Source organism: Salvelinus namaycush, chromosome 25, assembly GCF_016432855.1.
Source record: "Salvelinus namaycush isolate Seneca chromosome 25, SaNama_1.0, whole genome shotgun sequence".
In the NCBI taxonomy this organism is placed as follows: Eukaryota; Metazoa; Chordata; class Actinopteri; order Salmoniformes; family Salmonidae; genus Salvelinus; species Salvelinus namaycush.
Genome location: NC_052331.1, coordinates 8,029,331 through 8,054,923, shown reverse-complemented (window position 1 = coordinate 8,054,923; position 25,593 = coordinate 8,029,331). Strand labels below are relative to the sequence as shown.

The 25,593-nt window shown below is 42.7% G+C and overlaps 1 protein-coding gene across 1 annotated transcript in view; it reads right to left on the bottom strand.

Annotated features, from left to right (window-relative positions):
- Window positions 1-7,521: 7,521 nt before the first annotated feature.
- Window positions 7,522-25,593, bottom strand: part of LOC120020346 (glutamate decarboxylase 1-like) — a 28,908-nt gene continuing 10,836 nt past the window's right edge. Inside the window, exons 4-17 of the mRNA XM_038963937.1 lie at window positions 22,734-22,886; window positions 22,285-22,527; window positions 19,075-19,165; window positions 11,956-12,068; window positions 11,455-11,570; window positions 11,249-11,328; window positions 11,101-11,155; window positions 10,776-10,892; window positions 10,525-10,589; window positions 10,357-10,435; window positions 10,117-10,266; window positions 9,839-9,946; window positions 9,580-9,672; window positions 7,522-9,488 (exon numbers count right to left, since the gene is read on the bottom strand). Of these exons, the coding sequence (XP_038819865.1) occupies window positions 9,315-9,488; window positions 9,580-9,672; window positions 9,839-9,946; window positions 10,117-10,266; window positions 10,357-10,435; window positions 10,525-10,589; window positions 10,776-10,892; window positions 11,101-11,155; window positions 11,249-11,328; window positions 11,455-11,570; window positions 11,956-12,068; window positions 19,075-19,165; window positions 22,285-22,527; window positions 22,734-22,886 (1,637 nt within the window). The 3' untranslated portion in view covers window positions 7,522-9,314. The remainder of the gene's footprint in view (window positions 9,489-9,579; window positions 9,673-9,838; window positions 9,947-10,116; window positions 10,267-10,356; window positions 10,436-10,524; window positions 10,590-10,775; window positions 10,893-11,100; window positions 11,156-11,248; window positions 11,329-11,454; window positions 11,571-11,955; window positions 12,069-19,074; window positions 19,166-22,284; window positions 22,528-22,733; window positions 22,887-25,593) is intronic.

Genomic DNA, 25,593 nt, shown 5'->3' with positions numbered 1-25,593 from the left:
TGGGTTGTCTGAGAATTTATAGCACGACTTTTGATGCTCCTTGGTTGGGGTCTGAGCAGATTATTTGTTGCGATTGCAAACGTAATAAAATGGTGGTCCGATAGTCCAGGACTATGAGGAAAAACATTAAGATCCACAAAATTTATTCCATGTGACAAAACTATGTCCAGAGTATGACTGTGACAGTAAGTAGGTCCAGAGACATGTTGGACAAAACCCACTGAGTCGATGATGGTGCCGAAAGCCTTTTGGAGTGGGTCTGTGGACTTTTCCATGTGAATATTAAAATCACCAAAAATTAGAATATTATCTGCTATGACTACAAGGTCCGATAGGAATTCAGGGAACTCAGTGAGGAACGCTGTATATGGCCCAGGAGGCCTGTAAACAGTAGCTATAAAAAGTGATTGAGTAGGCTACATAGATTTCATGACTAGAAGCTACATAAATTTCATGACTAGAAGCTCAAAAGACGAAAACGTCTGTTTTTGTTTTGTAAATTGAAATTTGCTATCGTAAATGTTAGCAACACCTCCGCCTTTGCGGGATGCACGGGGGATATGGTCACTAGTGTAACCAGGAGGTGAGGCCTCATTTAACACAGTAAATTCATCAGGCTTAAGCCATGTTTCAGTCAGGCCAATCACATCAAGATTATGATCAGTGATTAGTTCATTGACTATAACTGCCTTTGAAGTGAGGGATCTAACATTAAGTAGCCCTATTTTGAGATGTGAGGTATCACGATCTCTTTCAATAATGGCAGGAATGGAGGAGGTCTTTCTTCTAGTGAGATTGCTAAGGCGAACAACGCCATGTTTAGTTTTGCCCAACCTAGGTCGAGGCACAGACACGGTCTCCATGGGGATAGCTGAGCTGACTACACTGACTGTGCTAGTGGCAGACTCCACTAAGCTGGCAGGCTGGCTAACAGCCTGCTGCCTGGCCTGCACCCTATTTCATTGTGGAACTAGAGGAGTTAGAGCCCTGTCTATGTTGGTAGATAAGATGAGAGCACCCCTCCAGCTAGGATGGAGTCTGAAGGTGTGCGTGAATGTGTTATGTGTTATTATCGGGGTCAGAGAATGACAGCTTACCACAGGAGGTTGGTGGCACCTTAATTGGGGAGGACGGGCTCGTGGTAATGGCTGGAGCAGAATCTGTCGAATGGTATTAAATACATCAAACATATGGTTTCCATGTGTTTGATGCCATTCCATTCACTCCATTCCGGCCATTGTTATGAGCCGTTTACCCCTAAGCAGCCTCTGGTGCAGCTTATATACCCATTTCAGACAGAAGTATATTACCTGTAAAATTGTAACTTTCAAACAGCCTATTATTTACCTGTTTGGCCCTGTCCGGGGGTATCGTCGGACGAAGCCCCAGTGTCTCCCGACGCCTCCTGTCTCAGCCTCCAGTATTTATGCTGCAATGGTTTATGTGTCAGGGGGCTAGGGTCAGTCTGTTATATCTGGAGTATTTCTCCTGTCTTATCTGGTGTCCTGTGTGAATTTAAGTATGCTCTCTCTCTCTCCTTTTCTCTCTCTCTCTTTCTTTCTTTCTCTCGGAGGACCTGAGCCCTAGGACCATGCCTCAGGACCAACTGGCCTGATGACTCCTTGCTGTCCCCAGTCCACCTGGTCGTGCTGCTGCTCCAGTTTCAACTGTTCTGCCTGCGGCTATGGAAACCTGACCTGTTCACCGGACGTGCTATCTTGTCCCAGACCTGCTGTTTTCAACTCTCTAGAGACAGCAGGAGCGGTAGAGATACTCTGAATGATCGGCTATGAAAAGCCAACTGACATTTACTCCTGAAGTGCTGACCTGTTGCACCCTCTACAACCACTGTGATTATTATTATTTGACTCTGCTGGTCATCTATGAACATTTGAACATCTTGGCCATGTTCTGTTATAATCTCCACCCGGCACAGCCAGAAGAGGACTGGCCACCCCTCAGAGCCTGGATCCTCTCTAGGTTTCTTCCTAGGTTCCGGCCTTTCTAGGGAGTTTTTCCCAGCCACCGTGCTTCTACACCTGCATTGCTTGCTGTTTGGGGTTCTAGGCTGGGTTTCTGTACAGCACTTTGTGACATCAGCTGATATAAGAAGGGCTTTATAAATACATTTGATTGATATACCCTTTTTCATACATATCAGAGGGTAACTGGCAAATTGGGAAGGGTGGGGTGTTGTTAAACCACATAAATATACCACATCCATGTTCTCCTTTTGGTAGGTAATTTCATTATTAAACATGCAATGAACTACACGGAGGATAAAGTACACTGTGCATTCAGTACCACGGACAGAACTCTTGTTATGCATCTTGTTATACATCTGTGAAAATGTAGGAATCATGACTAGGTCTTTAGGTGGATTTTATTTGACCATGTTTTTTACCCCCTACCCCTTTCAGAGTGTTTTTTTAAATGTATTTTTAAAATGTAACCTTTATTCAACTAGGCAAGTCAGTTAAGAACAAAATCTTATTTACAATGACAACCTACCCCGGCCAAACCCAGACAACGCTGGGCCAATTGTGCACCGCCCTATGGGACTCCCAATCATGACCAGATGTGATACAGCCTGGATTCAAACCAGGGACTTTAGTGACTCCTCTTGCACTGAGATGCAGTGCCTTAGACTGCTGCACCACTCGGGAGCCACTCGGGAGATATACAAAAAGCTGGTATAAAAATGTAGGCATGGTTAATTAGTGGGATTTTGGTCTGTGTATGAAAGGGATAAGTGATACACAGACCAAAATCCCACTAATTTACCATGCCTGTTATGTTCTACCAGTTTACAAATTGCAAAGGGAAACCCAGCTGCGAGCTGCCCAGTGATGCAAGCCTACCAGACAAGCTAAATGCCTTCTATGCTCGCTTCGAGGCAAGCAACACTGAACCATGCATGAGAGCACCAGCTGTTCTGGATCACTGCGGGATCACAATCTCCGTAGCCGATGTGATTACAAAGGAAGACCCAGCCGTGATCTGATGTGAGGCCCGCCAACGACCCAAAAGATTGGGAGATCTTGCTCTCCGAAGCCGACTTGAGTTTTTAATTAGGTCAACATCCACAAGGCCGATGGTATTCAAGGGCGTGCTCTCAGAGAATGCGCAGAACACCTGGCAGGTATATTCACAGTCATTTTCAACCTCTCCCTTGACCACCATAATTTCTGTTCCCAAGAACTCAAAGGCTTCATGCCATAATGACTACCACCCTGTAGCACTCACATCTGTAATTATGAAGTGCTTTGAGAGGCTGGTTATGGCAACCCTTAGCCTACAATTTCCACGCCCCCCTCATCCGTCTGTTTATGATAGAGCATGGGCTGCATCTCAATCCACCGTATCTGACGATATCGTCGTTCTTCATCTGCGGTAAAAGGTGGCAGAGCTAGAGCGTAGTTTGTCAGACCATGAGACATCCCGAAAATCAGTCTTCTCACGAAAATGTCTGTAGCGTTCGAACGGTTTGGGCTACACACTAATATAGCTTAGGACCCTGGGACAGGAATGCCTCCCTCTGCAACTGGATCCTGGACTTCCTGACGGGCCCAGGTGGTGAGGGTAGGCAACATAACCCCTGCCACGCTGACCCTCAACACGGAGGCCCCACGGGGGTGTATGCTTAGTCCCCTCCTGTACTCCCTGTTCACCCATGAGTTCGTCGTCGCTCACGACTCCAACACCATCATTAAGTTTGCTGACGACACGATGGTGGTAGGCCTGATCACTAACAAAGATGAGACAGCCTATAGGGAGGAGGTCAGGGACCTGGCAGTGTGGTTCCAATGTCAGCAAGACAAAGGAGCTGATCGTGGACTACAGGAAATGGAGGGTCGAGCATGTACACATTCACATCGACCGGGCTGTAGTGGAACTGGCTGAGAGCTTCAAGTTCCTCGGTGTCCATATCACTAAGGATCTATCATGGTCCATACACACCAACAAAGTTGTGAAGAGGGCACAACAACACCTCATCCCCCTCAGGAGGCTGAAAGGATTTAGCATGGGCGTTCAGATCCTCAAAAAGTTCTACATCTGCGCTATTGAAGGCATCTTGACTGGCTGCATCACTACTTGGTATGGCAACTGCTTGGCATCCGACCGCAAGGGCACTGCAGAGCCCTCAGATCCTCAAAAAGTTCTACATCTGCACCATTGAAGGCATCTTGACTGGCTGCATCACTGCTTGGTATGGCAAGTGCTGGGCATCCGACCGCAAGGCGCTACAGAGGGTAAGGATCTCTCATAGTCCATACACACCAACCTAAAATAGTTAAATAGTTAACCAAATAGCTACCCGGACTACCTGCATTGACCCATTTTGCATCAACCTTTTTGGCTCATCAAATACGCTGCTGCTACTGTCTATTATCTATCCTGTTGCCTAGTCACTTTATTCTAAGTTATACAGTGTATTCGGAAAGTATTCAGACCCCTTGACTTTTTCCACATGATGTTACGTTACAACCTTGTTCTTAAATGGATTAAATAGTTTTTTTCCCCTCATCAATCTACACACAATACCCCATAATGAAACACAGGCAAAACATTTTTAGAAATCTATTCAGACCCATTTTTTGTATTTCACTCCCTTTTTCGATCTTGTCTCATCGCTGCAACTCCCCAACAGGCTTGGGAAAGGCGACCTGCCAAACCGCGCTTCTTAAGACCCACCCACTTCACCCAGTGCACCAATGTGTTGGAGGCAACACAGTTCAACTGATGACCAAAGTCAGCCTGCAATTGCCCAGCCCGCCACAAGAGCGCAATGAGCCAAGTAAAGCCCCCCAAGCCAAACCCTCCCCTAACCCAGACAATTGTGCACCACCCTATGGGACTCCTGGTCACGGCCGGTTGTGACACAGCCTGGGGTCTGTAGTGACGCCTCAAGCACTGCAATGCAGTGCCTTAGGCCGCTGCGCCACTCAGGAGACTGTATTCAGACCCTTTACTCAATACTTTGTTGAAGCACCTTTGGCAGCGATTACAGCATCGAGTCTTCTTGGGTATGACGCTACAAGCTTGGCACACATGTATTCGGGGAGTTTCTCCCGTTCTTCTCTGCAGATCCTCTCAAGCTCTGTCAGGTCGGATGGGGAGTGTCGCTGCACAGCTATTTTCAGGTCTCTCTAGAGATATAGCCAAGTTATCTTTACTCATTGTGTATTTATTATAACTTTTATTATTATTACGTGTTATTACTTTTCTATTATTTCTCTATTTTCTCTCTCTATGCATTGTTGGGAAGGGCCCGTAAGTAAGTATTTCACTGTTAGTCTACACCTGTTGTTTACGAAGCATGTGACGAACACAATTTGATTTGGCAGGTAAATTAGTTAACCCTTCCATTGTTTAACACCTCCTTCATTTGAACTGCAAACAGCACCCATGATGGTAAATAAGGAAAGGGGGTCATATAAACATTAACTTATATTTTTTTTACAGGTAACATACCCATTTCAGACAGAAAATGTGGTATCTGTCTGCTCTCTCTCTCTCCGTCTCTCTCTCTCTCGCTCTACTGCCTCCTCCATATTCATTAGTTATTATTGTTATTGCAGGCTTGGAACACCTGCTTCCAAATTACTGCTGTAATGACCAATTACAGTCCAGACTATATTAACACTTTCTACTGTGTGTGAGCTGCTGATAGGCTCTTTGGTTACCGTCAACATAGAACATTCAATGGAATTCCAAATCAACAATTGAAAAGTGGAATTCATTGTCAATGACAATGTTTCTGTTCTTGAATAGGAATCTCAATTCACTAGACATCTATATCTTCATTACTCTGATGTAGACATGTCAGAACTACACAGGGTTCCTTATTCGGCAATCGGCACACTTGAGTACCTCTGATTGACGCACGGTCTAGAGCCACCACCAGGGGGAGTCATGTCGCATCACGCCACTCAGATGGGTGGCTGACAGCCATAGGGAGCGGAGAGGAATAAAGGTGGAGGAGAGTAGGCTGATTAAAAGGAGAGGAGAGGAAGAGAGGTGAGGAGGCTGAGAGAAGATGGGGAGCTGTCAACAGCTCATCAGGCAGCGGTAGACAGCTGGGGCCAACCAAATCATTTCCCTGGGTGATTAGGTGTGTGTGTGTGATAGCATAAGGGCAATTGGGGTGATTACCACTGAGATTTTGGAGCTGGAGAGAACACTGTGGGTAGGACACAGAGGAGTGAAGTTTCCTTCAGAGGTACAGAGAGAAAGAGAAGTGAAAACGATAAGAGAGAACTGGCTTCTGACTGTAAAGGAGGTCTTCTTTCTTCTAGATGGAAGTTCATTTTGCAATATGCTGTCATGTGTCACTCTGGAATGAGGTGTGAGTCTATTTTGTGTGTGTATGTGTGTTTTCTGTACATTTATCAAAGACATTTATCAAAGACCTAGACAAACAGGTGAGGGGAGTTCCTTACTGATCAGTGACCTTACTTCATCAATCAGGTACAAGGCAGGAGCGAAAACCTGTGGAATGATGCAAATGTATACACACTCCTATCCGATAGGTACAGTCTACACACTCCTATCCGATAGGCACAGTCTACACAATCCTATCCAACAGGTACAGTCTTCTACACACTCCTATCCAACAGGTACAGTCTACACAATCCTATCCAACAGGTACAGTCTACACAATCCTATCCAACAGGTACAGTCTACACAATCCTATCCAACAGGTACAGTCTACACAATCCTATCCAACAGGTACAGTCTTCTACACACTCCTATCCAACAGGTACAGTCTACACACTCCTATCCAACAGGTACAGTCTACACAATCCTATCCAACAGGTACAGTCTACACAATCCTATCCAACAGGTACAGTCTACACAATCCTATCCAACAGGTACAGTCTTCACACTCCTATCCTATAGGTACAGTCTACACAATCCTATCCAACAGGTACAGTCTACACAATCCTATCCAACAGGTACAGTCTACACAATCCTATCCAACAGGTACAGTCTACACAATCCTATCCAACAGGTACAGTCTTCACACTCCTATCCGACAGGTACAGTCTACACAATCCTTTCCAACAGGTACAGTCTACACACTCCTATCCGATAGGCACAGTCTACACAATCCTATCCAACAGGTACAGTCTACACACTCCTATCCAACAGGTACAGTCTTCACACTCCTATCCAACAGGTACAGTCTTCACACTCCTATCCAACAGGTACAGTCTACACAATCCTATCCAACAGGTACAGTCTACACAATCCTATCCAACAGGTACAGTCTACACACTCCTGTCCAACAGGTACAGTCTACACACCCCTATCCAACAGGTACAGTCTACACACTCCTATCCAACAGGTACAGTCTACACACTCCTATCCAACAGGTACAGTCTACACACTCCTATCCAACAGGTACAGTCTACACACCCCTATCCAACAGGTACAGTCTACACACTCCTATCCTACCAGAAACAGTTGAAACAATAAGACACACTCTGTTTCTTAATATACTTTATTGTAGCTGCACATTGCATGATTGTGAGTTAAAGTGCCTACTGTACCTTCCTAAAGACAATTCTCCCACTACGGCTTCATACACATTAAGATTGGTCACATGGTTGAGGTCACTGTGCAGTTTACTTAGCTGGTCCCTACATACCATCAAGATATTCAGTCTATTTCTATAAACACATCATTCTTAAATTACTGCAATACACATCCATTTAAAATGGAAGAAATAAAGAAGAATATTACTGTGCAAAGACACTAACTGAAACTCTTAGATTTTCCAATGAGTTCCCAAAACACTGAAGGTACAGTAAATATGTAACATAATACATATATAAGTAAGTATATTACATTTTTGTAATTATATTTCTGTCAGACAGGAACAATCCTCTTTCTCTCCTTCTTTGAAGAGTACATTCCCCACTCGATAGCCTTGTGCTTCTTGCTAGATGAAGGACTGGCAAGTTAACACCAGAGTTGACACCGAAGCCAGTAAGGTTGTTTCTCAATTGACACCATCAGTACCATATATATGGCTCTTGGCATATGAATAGATGTATAATCTCCTTATAATCTTATAATAATGAAGTATCATACAGTCAATCTGATCACTGCAAAACATTCAGTCAGAGAGACACAATCACAGATACACACTATACAGATTGCACTGAGGATCAGGGTAATTAAGTAACATATTTAGAATATCTTACATGTGATTTAGTGTATTTCTGCAATCTCAAGGGCTGTGGATTGCCGTACGTTCCCAATTCACTTTCTTTGGCTCACATATTCACTATAATATATTAATATATCATTGACTAATAACATTATTAATCAAAACATACAGATTACATAGAGGCTATAGAATATACATCAAATATACATTTACAAATGGAGGAAAATACTTGACTTTTGAAACACTGGTAATGTCATAAATAATATTTTAACTTCATATATATTTATAGTTATCATATTAGTATTTAAACATCTTCAAAAATGAAATACAGTTTGCTTGTTCCACACAGGCCAGGAGCCAGTGTTTTACACTCTGCAAGTATAATTTGCCTTTAGACACAGATCCAGGATCAGCTTACCCTCCCCAATACCTAAAATTAATAATATTAACCATTAGGGAGAAAAACATAATACTGACCCTTGATCAGTAACTAGGGGCATTTTCTGCCAATAGTCAACACTAAGGTCATAGTTCAAAGGTCAATACAGCATTATGTTACAGCATGGGATACATACACTGTTACACACACACACACCTTCTCCACGAAACACACACTGGAGGTCAAGGTTTAACACTAGGAGAAAGGGTTGGTGCATCTGTCTCTAGAATTATATATATGCTGAGCGCAAGTGATGCATCGTGTATATCATAATATTCATATATCATAGTATATTGTATATTATATGTGCTCTCAGGCATTTCTTCGTTTTCACACACACGCGCATACACACACACACCGATGTAGAGGGTTTCCCTGTGTTACCTTACCTTACATAATTGAATCTACTGAATCTACTGTGCAACACAGACAAATGACTGCTTTACGGACTTGAACACACACACAACACAGTACTCTACTGCAAACACACACATACAAACATTAGTCAAACTTTAGTATTGGAGTGTGCACCCATCATGCCATAAAAGCTGTGGTTTACATATCCTACCTACAGAGAGAATTGTTTAGGACAAATCAAGAACAGCTCCAAAATTCTCTCAGAGCCCGATTAGTGTGGTCACAGGTAAAACATTGAAAACTGCAGTTCCGGGCCTCCGGCTACTGTGTTGGCGCCATCTACAGGTCACGCCCCAGCCTCTCGATCTCGTCAATAAGGAAGTCGATGTCTGACTGGAGGGCTGCAGGGTTGGAGATGACCATGCGAAAGAAGTTGACCTTCTGGCCCTGAGGCTGGTAGCCCACCATGGTCGTACCAGACTCCATCATCATTGCTTTGATATTGGGCGCCACCTGGAGGATGGGAGGGGAATAGAACATCTTTAGAATACTGGAATTACGTGTCTGGAACATTTGAAAAGATAGAAGACTGTATAACAATGACCTTGTGAAGTTTCTCTCGATACTCTTTGCTGTTGTGTTCCATGCCTCTCAGGCTGGGTGGAATGTACCAGAAACACACATTGGTGTGCTGGGGCTACGGAGAGAAGACACACATTTAGAATATTTGGACCTTAATTAAGGATTTGTTTTATTACTATAATTTTTTCAGCACCCCTACTTCCCTGCGGCTGTGGAAGGAAGGGGTGGGGGGGAGGGGGGGGGACTGAGGGAGGAAAGGAAAAACTAGGACAGTTGCTTACTACTCCCTCGAACACCATCTCGTATCCATCTCTGTTTCTGATCTTGTCGTAGAGGTACTGAGACAGGTCCAGACACTTGTCAATGTGCTGCTCAAATCCTACGGTGCCCTGCGGAAAAAAAGATAAATATTACAATGATTAATAAGAGCTGAAAAAACAGAGGTGCTGGCTGGGGACAGCAGGGCATTCCTATAAGTGTTGAAACCCCATTGTGGGGTCTATATGTAATTAGAAGCCTGGATATGACCAAATACTAGATTCATGTAACATTGACTCACCTTGGCCTTCCACATGAGCCAGAACTTAAAGATGTCAACGTGGCGCCCACACTGGATGGCTTTGTCACCCGTGTCATAGCTGACATCATACTGTTTATCAGGCTGGAACAGGTACCCTGCGCACATCGAGTTACAGCCCGCCAGAATACCCTACAGAGAGAAATTACAGGGTTATATAGAGAGCGAGAGTGTCTGTGTGTGTGTGTGTGTGTGTACGTGTGTGTGTGTGTTTGTCCTGACCTTCTCTCTGACCAGGATGGCGGAACACTGTAGAGGCACTCCCATCATCTTGTGAGGATTCCACGTGACAGAGTTAGCCCTAAAAGAGGAACAGCAGTCGTTACTGTGTTTGTTGTGTGAATTAAGGAGTGTGTGTGTGTGTGTGTGCTTGTGTGTGTGTGTCAGTACCTCACCACGCCGCTGAACTTATGGCGATGCTTCCTGGACATCAGGAGACCACCTCCCCATGCACCCTGGAAAAAGAACACACTCACCATTAGAACAATAGGAAAAAACTATATTGTCCCCAAACACACACACACACACACACACACACACACACACACACACACACACACACACACACACACACACACACACACACACACACACACACACACACACACACACACACACACACACACACACACTGTACTCACGTCTACGTGCAACCACATGTTGTATTTCTCGCAGATGTCAGCGATCTCATTGATGGGGTCAAATGCTCCGTAAACAGTGGAACCAGCTGTAGCGTTCACAAACAGTGGATGATAACCCTGGAGGAACACAATATCACAGGAGTCGCAAAGTGACATAACCCTTCATGTAAGAAACAGAGAGAGAGAGAGAGAGAGAGAGAGAGAGAGAGAGAGACGGACGGACGGACAGACAGAGAGAGACAAAAAGAGATAGATAGACAGAGGGAGAGACAGAGAGAGACAGAGAGAGAGATACAGAGACAGAGGGAAGGAGAGAGAGAATCACCTTCTGCTTGACATCGAGGATCTTAGCTTCTAGATCAGCAGGAATAACTCTCCCCCTGAGAAAGAACAGGAACAGAGAATCAGCTGATCTATCTTAATGTATATCTACAGTGGGTCAGGTGCGACCTTTGTGTGTAGCTGTAGTGTACCTCTCATCTGTGCTCAGCAGGACCACGTTCTCTGAGCCAAAGCCCAGAGCTGCCCCTGCCTTCTTGATAGAGTAGTGGCTCTGTGGGATTACAGGAAAATACAGGAACTTAAACAACTTAAAACCAACATTATTGAGGATTTCTTCAGAGTGTGTTTTTGCTTGTGAGTGTGTGTGTGTGTGTGTGCGCGTGTGCGTGTGACGTACATGTTCTGATGTGAAAAGCACCAGGCGGGGAGCGGCAGACATGCCCTTGGTCTTGACCTCAGGGAAGTACTTGTAGCGAGCGATCATCACACTGTACATGTTAGAGATGGCACCACCTGTGGACAGAGAGAGAATGACTGGTCAGTACAGGACCCTGGACAGCAGCTAGTCCAATACAGGCAGACATGACCACCTGATTTTCGCACTATCCAATGATACATTTCCACATGACAGGACAATAAAGGTATCCAGTCCTGTTGTACATGATCACTTCTATATTGAAAAGATATCAAACAGTATCGGACATGTAGTAACACACATAACGTACTCACATACTGTATGCCTGCATACACACACACACACACACACACACACACACACACACACACACACACACACACACACACACACACACACACACACACACACACACACACACACACACACACACACACACACACACACACACACACACACACACACACTCCATATCCTACATACCTGGTGAGAATATGCCGTCCCCCTCTCCTGAGGGCCAGCCTATCATCTCTCTCATCTTCTTCAGCGTCAGCTGCTCCATCAGGACAAACACTGGAGCGATCTCATAGGTGAACCTGCCGGTCAATATATTAATACACGAATCAATCAATTCACACAACTATCAATTCACTCAAAACAATATTTATTGCAACATTTCACTTAAAATATTTCGGTCACATAGACCTTTGACCCTTTTCCTACGTTCCAGCTAAGGCTTTACTTCAGGTGAACAAATGTTAAACATATTCAAGGATGTTATTTTTGCACGGCTAAACTGAGCTGAGGACCCAGAGCTACTGCTAGAACTGCAAGACGACCCTATGGACTCAACGTTCCATTAAATTAGCCTCACACACACACACACACACATTTACGCACACAAGCAAATTTTGCTGACAGAGTTGAACTAATTAAAATCTGCCTGATATGAGACAGGGAACAGACATTCATATTCAAATCCCTTTAAAGTATCAGCCAGCGTTTAATTAAAGCACACAAAGCTCTGATGGCTATCTGTCAATTCTGTCAATCACAACAGAGGCTTTGATGCGACTGGCTGAAGGGTGTGTGTGTGTGTGTGTGTGTGTGTGTGTGTGTGTGTGTGTGTGTGTGTGTGTGTGTGTGTGTGTGTGTGTGTGTGTGTGTGTGTGTGAGGAGGGAGGGAGGGAGGGAGGGAGGGAGGGAGGGAGGGAGGGAGGGGAGGGGGGGCTTGTGTTGGGGAGAGATAAGAAGGCTTTAGCCCCAAATCTATTTCCTGCTTCAGAGTGGAGGAAGAGAAAGAGAGAATGAAGGAGAGAGCGAAGGAGAGAGAGAGGGAGCACAGATGTGGAACCAATGGAATGGAGAGAAAAGGGAAGACAAGATGCAGATGTAGAGACAGAGGGAGAGAGGAGACGGAGATGACAACAGAGAGGCTTTTGTTTCAACCTCTATTGAATATTGAGATCAGGGTTTGGCTCATTTCAGAATTGAATTGAGAATGCCTCATAAATTCCAATTCAATTCTTGAATTTGAATTACATTTGAATTGAAGTAGTAAACAGGACACAGAATCACAATTAAAATTTGAATCAATGGAAAAATAATTGAATTCAGTGAAACTACACATTATGTGTAGTCTATACAAATATACATCTTGTACATAAAACATCAAACAGGTCGTTATATACATGCATATAAAATATTGTTGAAAAAAATTGAAATTAATCTTCAAATTAATGGTCAAGGACGACACAACTTGTAAGCGAATCAGTGGAGGCTGCTGAGGGGAGGACGGATCATAATAATGGCTGTAACAGAGCTAATGGAATGGCATCAAACACATGGAAACCATCTATTTGATGTATTTGATACAATTCCACCAATTCCGCTCCAGCGATAATCACAAGTCTGCCCTCCCCAATTAAGGTGCCACCAACCTCCTGTGATACGAATATTCTAAGTTACTATATTTAATTAATCACTTACATTTTTCAATATGGGGAAAATACAACATTTCCCAGAATGCATTAGTTTAACCCTCAAGTTGACCCCGAGGCCTTCAAAAAGAAGCAAAACAAATGAAATGGTTGGTGGAAAAAGAATAGTCTATTCTAAGCACTAAGGTTAAAAGGTATACAGTATGAGCATTGTTTCCAGAGGAAAGTGATATATTCTTTGGTATCTGGAAGTGTGACCTTTAAGATTCAATGAAACTCTCATGTTCTATGACTGAGTGGAATTCATTTGAAATGCACTGAATTGAATTCTACTTCCTGTTATTCAAATTAAACTTCTACATCCTGTGGGGAGTGGCCAATTCAATTCAAATTTCAATGAGTTGAACAGGAGTCAATTCAAACATTCTAAATTGAGCCCCACCCTGGCTGAGATGTTGTGATTTGATCATTTCAGAAAGAGAGGGCAAAATCTCTGGTTGACTGAAATGATCTATGACATTTGTAAGTGACTCTGGGTTGGGTTGTGTGAATTTTGTGGCCCTAAGGCTATGTACCTCTGATGCCTGACCTCCCCACATCCTTCCCCTTCCTTCCCCGCCTCTCTCACCCCTCCACCTATGGCGCATTTCCAATGACAATTTACCCCAGAGTTTTACCCAAAAGGCTCAGACTATTCTGTTTCCACTTACGAGTGCCGGCACCCGTGTTTCGCCATAGCTCTGGTGGACTAAATTGGAGCCAAGGCAAGGCCCTGGGTATATTTCAGCTAGCATTTACATAACAATGGCTAACTGTGAACTTTGACACCTTCTCACAAAAGCAAAAGTCTTGAATGATGCAAAGGCTGTTGATTCTGCTCGTCACAAGTCTTTAGTGTCACACTCCTGATGGAAACATGATCACATTAGCAGCACACTAGTTTTGGGGGTAAATCTCATTGGGAAAGCACCACTACTGTATAACAAGGCCAGTTACACAACACACACACAACCCCCCTTCTACCCTTCACAGCCCTCCCCTCATCATCTGGGGACAGAGGAGCCGCACTGACAGACACACAAATACACACAGAAGAGGGGAGGAAGAGACAGGGGAAGGGGAATAAGACATGGCCGAGAGAGGAATGGAAGACATTTGTGGCAAAGAGGATAGGGGGAAGAGAGCATTTAAAAAAAAAAACTTTATGTAACTAGGCAAGCCAGTTAAGAACAAATTCTTATTTACAATGACGGCCTAGGAACAGTAGGTTAACTGCCTTGTTCAGGGGCAGAACGACAGATTTTTACCCTGTCAGCTCAGGGATTCAATCTAGCAACCTTTCAGTTACTGCCCAACGCTCTAACCACTAGGCTACCTGCCGCCCCAAGAAGAAGGAGGAAGGAGGGAGAGAAAAGTAAAGGGAGAGGAAATGAGAATGAGAGCGAGAGAACAGAGAGGGAGAGAGAGAGAGAGCGAGATAGATAAATCTCGGCAGCAGCCCTATAATTAATGTGCATTTATTCTGGTTGTAGCAGCCATCCTGGAGAGAGTTTGATTAGAACATTAGGTGCCAGTCAATACACCAGCACAGATTATGACTGATGGGCCCTAATTACACACCACAGACAGACAGACAGACAGACAGACAGACAGACAGACAGACAGACAGACAGACAGACAGACAGACAGACAGACAGACAGACAGACAGACAGACAGACAGACAGACAGACAGACAGACAGACAGACAGACAGACAGACAGACAGACAGACAGACAGACAGACAGACAGACAGACAGACAGACAGACAGACAGACAGACAGACAGACAGACAGACAGACAGACAGACAGACAGACAGACAGACAGACAGACAGACAGACAGACAGACACACACACACACACACACACACACACACACACACACACACACACACACACACACACACACACACACACACACACACACACACACACACACACACACACACACACACACACATGGCCGGATTAAGAAATCATAGGTCCCGGGGCTTTGTTTAAAAAAAAAATGATTGGCAACTCTGACTGACAAACTGAGATCAATCTGGTCTTCAATTCAAACAATGAATAGCCCAGGCCAATGAAGCGACACACAGATTGTACAATATTAGCAGGCAATATATATATATATATATACAGTACCAGGCAAACCATATCATTCAAGGGTTTTTCTTTATTTTCACTATTTTCTGCATTGTATAATAATAGTGAAGACATCAAAACTATGAAATAACACATATGGAATCATGTAGTAACCAAAAAAGTGTTAAACCTTGAATTCTAAATAAATCACAACAGTGTCACCAGCAAGCACCCCACAACATCACACCTCCTCCTCCATGCTTCACGATGGGAACCACATATGCAGAGATCATCCGTTCACCTACTCTGCATCTCACAAAGACACGATAGTTGGAACCAAAAATCTCCAATTTGGACTCATCAGACCAAAGGACAGATTTCCACCGGTCTAATGTCCATTGCTCGTGTTTCTTGGCCAAGCAAGTCTCTTATTATTATTGGTGTCCTTTTAGTAGTGGTTTCTTTTCAGTAATTCGACCATGAAGGCCTGATTCACGCAGTCTCCTATGCACAGTTAATGTCGAGATGTGTCTGTTACTTGAGCTCTGTGAAGCATTTATTTGGGCTGCAATCTGAGGGGCAGTTAACTCAAATGAACTTATCCTCTGCAGCAGAGGTAACTCTGGGTCTTCCTTTCCTGTGGCGGTCCTCATGAGAGCCAGTTTCATTACAGCGCTTGATGGTTTTTGCGACTGCACTTGAAGAAACTTTCAACGTTCTTGAAATTTGACTGACCTTCATGTCTTAAAGTAATGATGTACTGTCGTTTCTCTTTGTTTATTTGAGCTGATTACCAAATAGGGCTATCTTCTGTATACCACCCCTACCTTGTCACAACACAACTGATTGGCTCAAACGCATTAAGAAGGAAAGACGTTCCACAAATTAACTTTTAACAAGGCACACCTGTTAATTTAAATGAATTCCAGGTGACTACCTCATGAAGCTGGTTGAGAGAATGCCAAGAGTGTACAAAGCTGTCATCAAGGTAAATGGTGGCTACTTTGAAGAATCTCAAATATGAAATATATTTTTATTTGTTTAACAATTTTTAATTTTTGGTTACTAAAATATTCCATATATGTTATTTCATAGTTGTGATGTCTTCACTATTATTCTACAATGTAGAATATAGTAAAAATAAAGTAAAACCCTGGAATGAGTAGGCGTGTCCAAACTTTTGACTGGTACTGTGTGTGTGTGTGTGTATACTGTATATATATACAAAATATACAAAATGTCACTGTTAGAACATCCTATTTGCCTTACTTACAAGCAGAGCACAATCTTATATAAGGAAGACAGAATATTTTGACAAATCTGCCGATTTTGGCTGAGAACAAAGGATAATCATTTTTCCTAATCTCGGGCAATAATATCTATAATGGCGATCATTATCACAATCACAGCCAATCATTGGTCTTTTCAGGGTGAAAATTACCCTTCAGTCACCTGCCTGTCCTATGGGACAGCCCCTAAATGCCCTCATATTATCCCCAACCCAGACCCCCTAAGTGACTCTGAGCACCATTGTGTCAGTTGTGTGCATGTGTGTGTGTGTGTGTGTTTGTGTGTGCAAGTGCAAAGGAAAATCAGTCTTTATCTACAGGGACAATAGAGCCAGAATGAGTCCTCCACAGGGAGCCGGGGCAGTCAGTCGCTGAGTGTGACAGGATTTTCAGTGCCGCCGGGCGGCCATTGTGTGTGGGGCCCAGCTGGGCTATCTGCTAAGACCAGCTCACAATGAGCCTGCAGTCAATGGGGCGTTAACACTATCTCCTGAATCTGGGCCAGGCTGAACTGGTGTGTGTGTGTGTGTGTGTGTGTGTGTGTGTGTGTGTGTGTGTGTGTGTGTGTGTGTGTGTGTGTGTGTGTGTGGTGTGTGTGTGTGTGTGTGTGTGTGTGTGTGTGTGTGTGTGTGTGTGTGTGTGTGTGTGCGTGTGTATCACAATTTAGTGTTCCTGCTCTCTGAGTCTCTCTCTCTCAGCATGGTTCCAAGTTTCCAACCGAGAGATGAGATGGAGTTTTCCAAGCAGGGTGATTGCCTAAGCTAATGTTTAAGAAAGAAGTGAAGCGTCTCTTCTTTTCAATCTTGTTCTGTTACTATCAAACTCTGATCTTGAATTCTTCTTGTTTTATTACCATTAATGAACATGTCTGGTCTCTCAAAATCCTGTGTTCTAATAAAGCAATAAGGCCCGAGGGGGTGTGATATATGGCCAATATACCACAGCTAAGGGCTGTTCTTAGTCACGACTGTCCCTGAACAAAGCAGTTAACCCACTGTTCCTAGGCTGTCATTGAAAATAAGAATTTGTTCTTAACTGACTTGCCTAGTTAAATAAAGGTAAAATAAAAAAACAAAATAAAAGGAATATATATATATATATACCATGGCTGTCAACCAATCAGAATTCAGGGCTCAAACCACACAGTTTATAATTAAGCAATAAGGTCTGAGGAGGTGTGGTATATGGCCAATATACCACGGCTAAGGGCCGTTCTTATGCATGATGCAACGCGGAGTGCCTGGACACAGCCCTTAGCCGAGGTATATCTGCCATTTCTCACAACCCCCCGAGCTGCCGTATTGCTATTATAAACTGGTTACCAACGTAATTAGAGCAGTAAAAATAAAAGTTTCGTCATACCTGTGGTATACAGTCTGATATACCACGGCTGTCAGCCAATTAGCATTCAGGGCTCGAACCACCCAGTTTATAATCATGTATTGTCTGTGATCTCTCTTGTATGTGTATTTCTCTCTTGCAGCTCTGGCATTGCCCTGCTTGCTCTCTCTTGTAATGTTGTAGTCATTTCTCTTTGTTATTTATTTGGTCTTTCACGGTCCTGTATTACTATTAAGTTATTAACCCGTTTCTCCTCTCTACATATGTGTTGTCGTTGCATTCTCTCTTGTAGCCCAGTCCTGTATTGTGTGTCCTGTATCCTGTGTTGTTTAGCTCTGCAGGGCTTCATGCCCTCTGTCAGAGTGGGCCACCAACTAAAACTGAGTTCTGATCAATGTTCAATAACCAGCCCGTGGGGCGTGTGTGTGTGTTATCTGAGATGTACAGTATTCAGGCATACTGTTCGATACACGGTTGGTACAATGCCAACATCAGTCAGGTCAAAACCCAAATTGTATACAACGGTCTTATATGAACTTCATTTTAAACACCTTTGACCTAACTAATCAGAGGCCCTGGCCTTCGTTTAACCCCCGAGGTTAAAGATTTCCGATTCCGATTCTGTACTGAGCAGGTCTGAGGGGAACCAGACTTCCTGAGAAATAATGATTTTATTATATTTTTTGCTACATGGCGGAAATCGTTTAAATGTCAATCACAACCCACGGGGGCTTTCCAGCAAACGTTGGCTAGCCAGCACTGTGATGTCCACATCACACGCACACACACACTCACACACACACACACACACACACACACACACACACACACACACACACACACACACACACACACACACACACACACACACACACACACACACACACACAAAAACAGCAGTGTATGTCTCACATGTTTGTGTTGGCTGTAGATGTGAGCCACTCTCCAGCCAGCCCAATGATGTCCAGCCCAGTAGAGAGCTGGTTGAAGAACCGCGGATGACCTGGGACACAAAGAGAGAGAGATGAGAGATTCTATCTCAATGGGACTTCCTGGATTAAATAAAGGTTCCTAAAGAAACAAAAGAACATAGTGGAATATTTGCCTGGATGGTTTCTATAACCTTATAAAAACACACCGTGTTTTCTTCGCCCTGGGGGCTGAAACACTGTGTGTGTTCTTTTCTGCTATTAAAACAAACCACTTTAAGTTAAAAAGAAAAAAACACATTCACTCTTCTCTGTATTCCTATTGTGTCCCGAGCCGCAGTGAAACATTTGCCTTGGAGGTGCAGAGAAACTATACTGGGGACACAAAGCACGTATTCCACTGATAACAAGGTTACATGACAACCACTTTGTCTGAGTTCACATGAAGATGCTCACAAAGCTTGAAGTTTAAGTTTGAAAGATATTAAACAAACAACAATCATCATCACTAGGCTACTACTGTTGTATTTACAGTTGAAGTAGGAAGTTTACATGCACTTAGATTGGAGTCATTAAAACTCGTTTTCAACCTACCACAATTTTTTTGTTAACAAACTATAGTTTTGGCAAGTTGGTTAGGACATTTACTTTGTGCATGACACGAGTAATTTTTACAACAATTGTTTACAGACAGATTATTTCACTTATAATTCACTGTATCACAATTCCAGAAGTTTACATACACTAAGTTGACGGCGCCTTTAAACAGCTTGGAAAATTCCAGAAAGGGATGTCATGGCTTTAGAAGCTTCTGATAGGATAATTGACATCATTTGAGTCAATTGGAGGTGTACCTGTGAATGTATTTCAAGGCCTATCTTCAAACTCAGTGCCTCTTTGCTTGACATCATGGGAAAATCAAAAGAAATCAGCCACGACCTCAGAAAAAAAATTGTAGACCTCCACAAGTCTGGTTCATCCTTGGGAGCAATTTTCAAACGCCTGAAGGTACCACGTTCATCTGTACAAACATTAGTACGCAAATATAAACACCATGGGACCACACAGCCGTCATAACGCTCAGGAAGGAGACGCGCTCTGTCTCCTAGAGATGAACGTACTTTGGTGCAAAAAGTGCAAATCAATCCCAGAACAACAACAAAGGACCTTGTGAAGATGCTGGAGGAAACCGGTATCTATATCTAAAAGTATCTATATCCACAGTAAAACGAGTCCTATATCGACATAACCTGAAAGGCCGCTCAGCAATGAAGAAGCCACTGCTCCAAAACCGCCATAAAAAAGCCAGACTACGGTTTGCAACTGCACATGGGGACAAAGATTGTACTTTTTGGAGAAATGTCCTCTGGTCTGATGAAACAAAAATAGAACTGTTTGGTCATAATGACCATCATTATCTTTGGAGGAAAAAGGGGGAGGCTTGCAAACCGAAGAACACCATCCCAACCGTGGAGCACGGGGGTGGCAGCATCATGTTGTGGGGGTGATTTGCTGCAGGAGGGACTGGTGCACTTCACAAAATAGATGGCATCATGAGGTAGGAAAATTATGTGGATATATTGAAGCAACATCTCAAGACATCAATCAGGAAGTTAAAGCTTGGTCGCAAATGGGTCTTCCAAATGGACAATGACCCCAAGCACACTTCCAAAGTTGTGGCAAAATGGCTTAAGGACAACAAAGTCAAGATATTGGAATGGCCATCACAAAGCCCTGACCTCAATCCTATAGAAAATTTGTGGGCAGAACTGAAAAAGCGTGTGCGAGCAAGGAGGCCTACAAACCTAACTCAGTTACACCAGCTCTGTCAGGAGGAATGGGCCAAAATTCACCCAACTTATTGTGGGAAGCTTGTGGAAGACTACCCAAAATGTTTGACCCAAGTTAAACAATTTAAAGGCAATGCTACCAAATACTAATTGAGTGTATGTAAACTTCTCACCCACTGGGAATGTGATGGACGAAATAAAAGCTGAAATAAATCATTCTCTCTACTATTATTCTGACATTTCACATTCTTAAAATAAAGTGGTGATCCTAACTGACCTAAGACAGGGAATTTTTACTAGGACTCAATGTCAGGAATTGTGAAAAACTGAGTGTAAATGTATTTGGCTAAGGTGTAAGTAAATTTTCCCGACTTCAACTGTATGTCATGTAGCCCCCTAGACGGACTGACTGAAAGACTGACTGACTGGCTGAAGAGCGCAATATCGGAGATATGAAAGGCGAAGCGGATTTGCTCCCTCTCTGTTGGCATAGTGCAGCACCGTGGACAGAGAGTCATTGGAATGAAGGCATGGGAATCAACTGCGGTAGGCTAATTAACACAGACAATTTTTTCTTAGCTATCATCACCTTGTGTGTGTAAATGATAAATGATTTAAGCTAAAGGTCTTTAGGAAGGAAAACCCAAGGGACAGCTTGAGTGTTGTTGTTCCTAACGGCTTGTAAAAGCACATGCAGGCTTGCATCCCTGCCGGCGGTACTTGGTTTAATAAGAAGAGAGAAGGAGAAGAGGTTGTCAACAGAATTACCAGGGGAATAGCAACCCGTCATTGTGATTGGTTGTAGCCTATCGAGGGAAAAGCTTATGCTTAAATGGTTTGGTGTAGAATTCCATTTTGCTCATGTGGTGTGAACACTAGCAGATGACCGTGACAAAGTTAAACATATTGTAGCCCAATGCACTAATTAACGTGAAAAACATGACATGCAATATGTTCAATAAAACAGTGCATTAAACACTTCCAGATAGCCTATACAATATAAAAATATTATAGGCTATAGTCCTACTATATAGGTTGGTTTAGTTTCATATAACCTAACCATTTAAGCTTACAGCAATCTTGTTTGTTTTGGATTGGAAAGTAGCTTTAAAGAGCAGAATTTACTGTCTTTATTTCTAATCTAATTTCCAATTAACGAAGGAGAGAAATAACAGCCTATCTTAATTAGCTTTATAAGTTAAGGCTTTTTTCCAATGAAAAGCTTTTAGTCTGCCTGGCTTGGTGAGAGAACTGATTTTATAAGAAATACAAAGAATAAAAAAGTTATACACACAAAAACTGTCCTAAAAGCATGAAAAGCAAACATCTGGTCTAAAACTTGTAACATATTTCACGGGATTATGTTGTGGCCAGTTTAGTGGTCTTTGGTGTACAGTACGTACCTGTTCGCACGCCGTACTTGAGCGTGTCCCTGCAGTCCACAAGGATCTGCTCAAGGGACTCTGGCTGGTCAGAGAGCTCGAGGTTGAAGCCCTCCATGCCCTCGAGCAGCTGATGCGGATGGTGGAAGTCCAGAACCTTGGTGGAACGGTCGAACGTCTTCCTGACGTAGTTGGTGAGGATGTCCACAAGTTCCAATAAGAACTGCATAGTCGCCTCTTCTCCATTTTTGGCGGGAAGTAAATCTAGTAGAATTAGGGGAAAAGCATTTACAAAACGAAAACAAATGTATGTAGAGGCTGGATTCCCTCATAGATAAGGGGGCCTGTAACGGCTATAACAAACTAGCAACATTGTAGGTCTAGACCAGCATTCACTACATGTCTAGAAAATGAAAGATAAAAAAGAGTAGGCCTATATTGAAAGTCTGGCAAGAATAAGCTTCTCTTACCTCTCGCAAACATGTTGGAGAAATCGGTCTCAGTGCGGCGGAAGCGCGTATCCCGGTCGCTGTTGACACAGGAGAACAGGTTCTTCTGGCGTTCTGAGAGCGAGCCTGCGAGCCGGCCTTCCTCCCCTAGACTGTTATTCTTCTGCAGGAACCCTAGGGTGTTGCACGGAGGGGCAAGAGTGGGGGAACACGCTTGGTTACCACTGCCCAACATCGCTAGATAAATAACTTGATAATAACTTTTATTCAAAGACCTGAGTTATATCTATCCTTGTTATCAGTTACAAATGCAACACAGGTCTTGTGGTGTCCTCTCTCAGACAGCGCTTATATACCCGGGTGGTAATCCCCATATAGCAGGAGGGTTATGGATCAATGTATGGATGAGGGTTGCCTGTGTATTTCTGTGTGTATGTGTATGTGAGTGTGTGTGTATGCTTGCATGGGTGCCCTGCCCAACTCTGCACAGTGACATCAACCCATAACCCAGCCATGCTGGAAATTGTTTTTTTTGGACAGTAGTTACACCTAACAGAAACAGGTCGTTTTGGATAGTCGGTACACCTAATGGAAACAGGTTCTTATGGACAGTATTTACATCTAATAGAAACAGGTTATTTTTGACAATTGTCAAACCCAATGGAAACAAGGTATTTTGGACAGTAGCAATACCTAATAGAAGCAGGTTGTTTTGGACAGTAGTTACACCTAATGGAAGCAGGCAATTTTGGACAATAGGTACACCTAATGGAAACAGGTTCATATGGACAGTATTTACACCTAATGGAAACAGGTTATTTTGGACAGTATTTACAACTAACAGAAACAGGTTATTTTGGACAATTGTCAAACCTAATTGAAGCAGGTTATTTTGGACAGTAGTCACACCTAATGGAAGCAAGTTGTTTTGGACGGTAGTTAACCCTAATGGAAACAGGATATTTTGAACAATAGATACACTTAATGGAAACATGTTATTTTGGCGAGCAGTTAAACCTAAAGGAAACAGGTTAATTTTGACAGTAGTCACACCTAATGGAAACATGTTATTTTGGACAGTAGGTACACCTAATGGAAACAGGTTATTATGGACAGTAGTTAAACCTAATGGAAACAGGTTATTATGGACAGTATTTACAACTATTGGAAACAGTTGTTTTTGGACAGTATTTACACCTAATGGAAACAGGTTATTTTGGACAGTATTTACAACTAACGGAAACAGGTTGTTTTGGACAATTGTTACACCTAGTGGAAGCAGGCTATTTTGGACAGTAGTTGCACCTAATGGAAGCTGGTCATTTTGGCCAGTAGTCACACCTAATGGAAGCAGGTTGTTTTGGACAATTGTTACACCTAGTGGAAGCAGGCTATTTTGGACAGTAGTTGCACCTAATGGAAACAGGTTATTTTGGACAGTATTTACACCAAATAGAAACAGGTTATTTTGGACAGTATTTACACCTAATGGAAACAGATTATTTTGGACAGTATTTAAAACTAACAGAAACAGGTTATTTTGGATAATTGTCAAACCTAATTGAAGCAGGTTATTTTGGACAGTAGTTACACCTAATGGAAGCAGGTTCTTTAGGACAGTAGTTACACCTAATGGAAACAAGTTTTTCTGATTATTGTTACACCTAATGGAAGCAGGTTGTTTTGGACAGTAGTTACACCTAATGGAAGCAGGCTATTTTGGACAGTAGTTACACCTAATGGAAACATGTTATTTTGGACAGTAGGTACACATAATGCCACCAGGTTATTTTGGACAGTAGTTACACCAAATGGAAGCTGGATATTTTGGCCAGTAGTCACACCTAATGGAAGCAGGTTATTTTGGACAGTAGTTACACCTAATGGAAGTAGGCTATTTTGGACAATAGTTGCACCTAATGGAAACAGGTTGTTTTAATGGTAGTTACCCCTAATGGAAACAGGTTATTTTGAACAGTAGGTACACCTAATGCTACCAGGTTATTTTGGACAGTATTTACAACTAACGGAAACAGGTTATTTTGGACAATTGTCAAACCTGATGGAAACAGGTTATTTTGGACAGTAGTTTAACGTAATTGAAACAGGTTATTTTGGACAGTATTTACCCCTAATAGAAAAAGGTTATTTTGGACAGTATTTACACCTAATGGAAACAGGTTATTATGGACAGTATTTACACCTAATGGAAACAGATTATTTTGGACAGTATTTACAACTGACGGAAACAGGTTATTTTGGACAATTGTCAAACCTAATTGAAGCAGGTTATTTTGGACAGTAATTACACCTAATGGAAACACGTTATGTTGGACAGTAGTTATACCTAATGAAAGCTGGTTATTTTGGCCAGTAGTCACACCTAATGGAAGCAGGTTGTTTTGGACAGTAGTTACACCTAATGGAAGCAGGCTATTTTGGACAGTAGTTGCACCTAAAGGAAACAGGTTATTTTGGACAATTGTTACACCTAATGGAAACATGTTATTTTGGACAGAAGGTACACCTAATGCTACCAGGTTATTTTGGACAGTATTTACACCTAACGGAAACAGGTTATTTTGGACAGTATTTACACCTAATGGAAACAGATTATTTTGGACTGTATTTACAACTAACGGAAACAGGTTATTTTGGACAATTGTCAAACCTAATTGAAGCAGGTTATTATGGACAGTAGTCACACCTAATGGAAGCAAGTTGTTTTGGACGGTAGTTACACCTAATGGAAACAGGTTATTATGAACAGTAGATACACATTATTTTGGCTAGAAGTTACACCTAATGGAAACAGGTTTTTCGGACAATTGTTACACCTAATGGAAGCTGGTTATTTTGAACAATTGTTACACCTAATGGA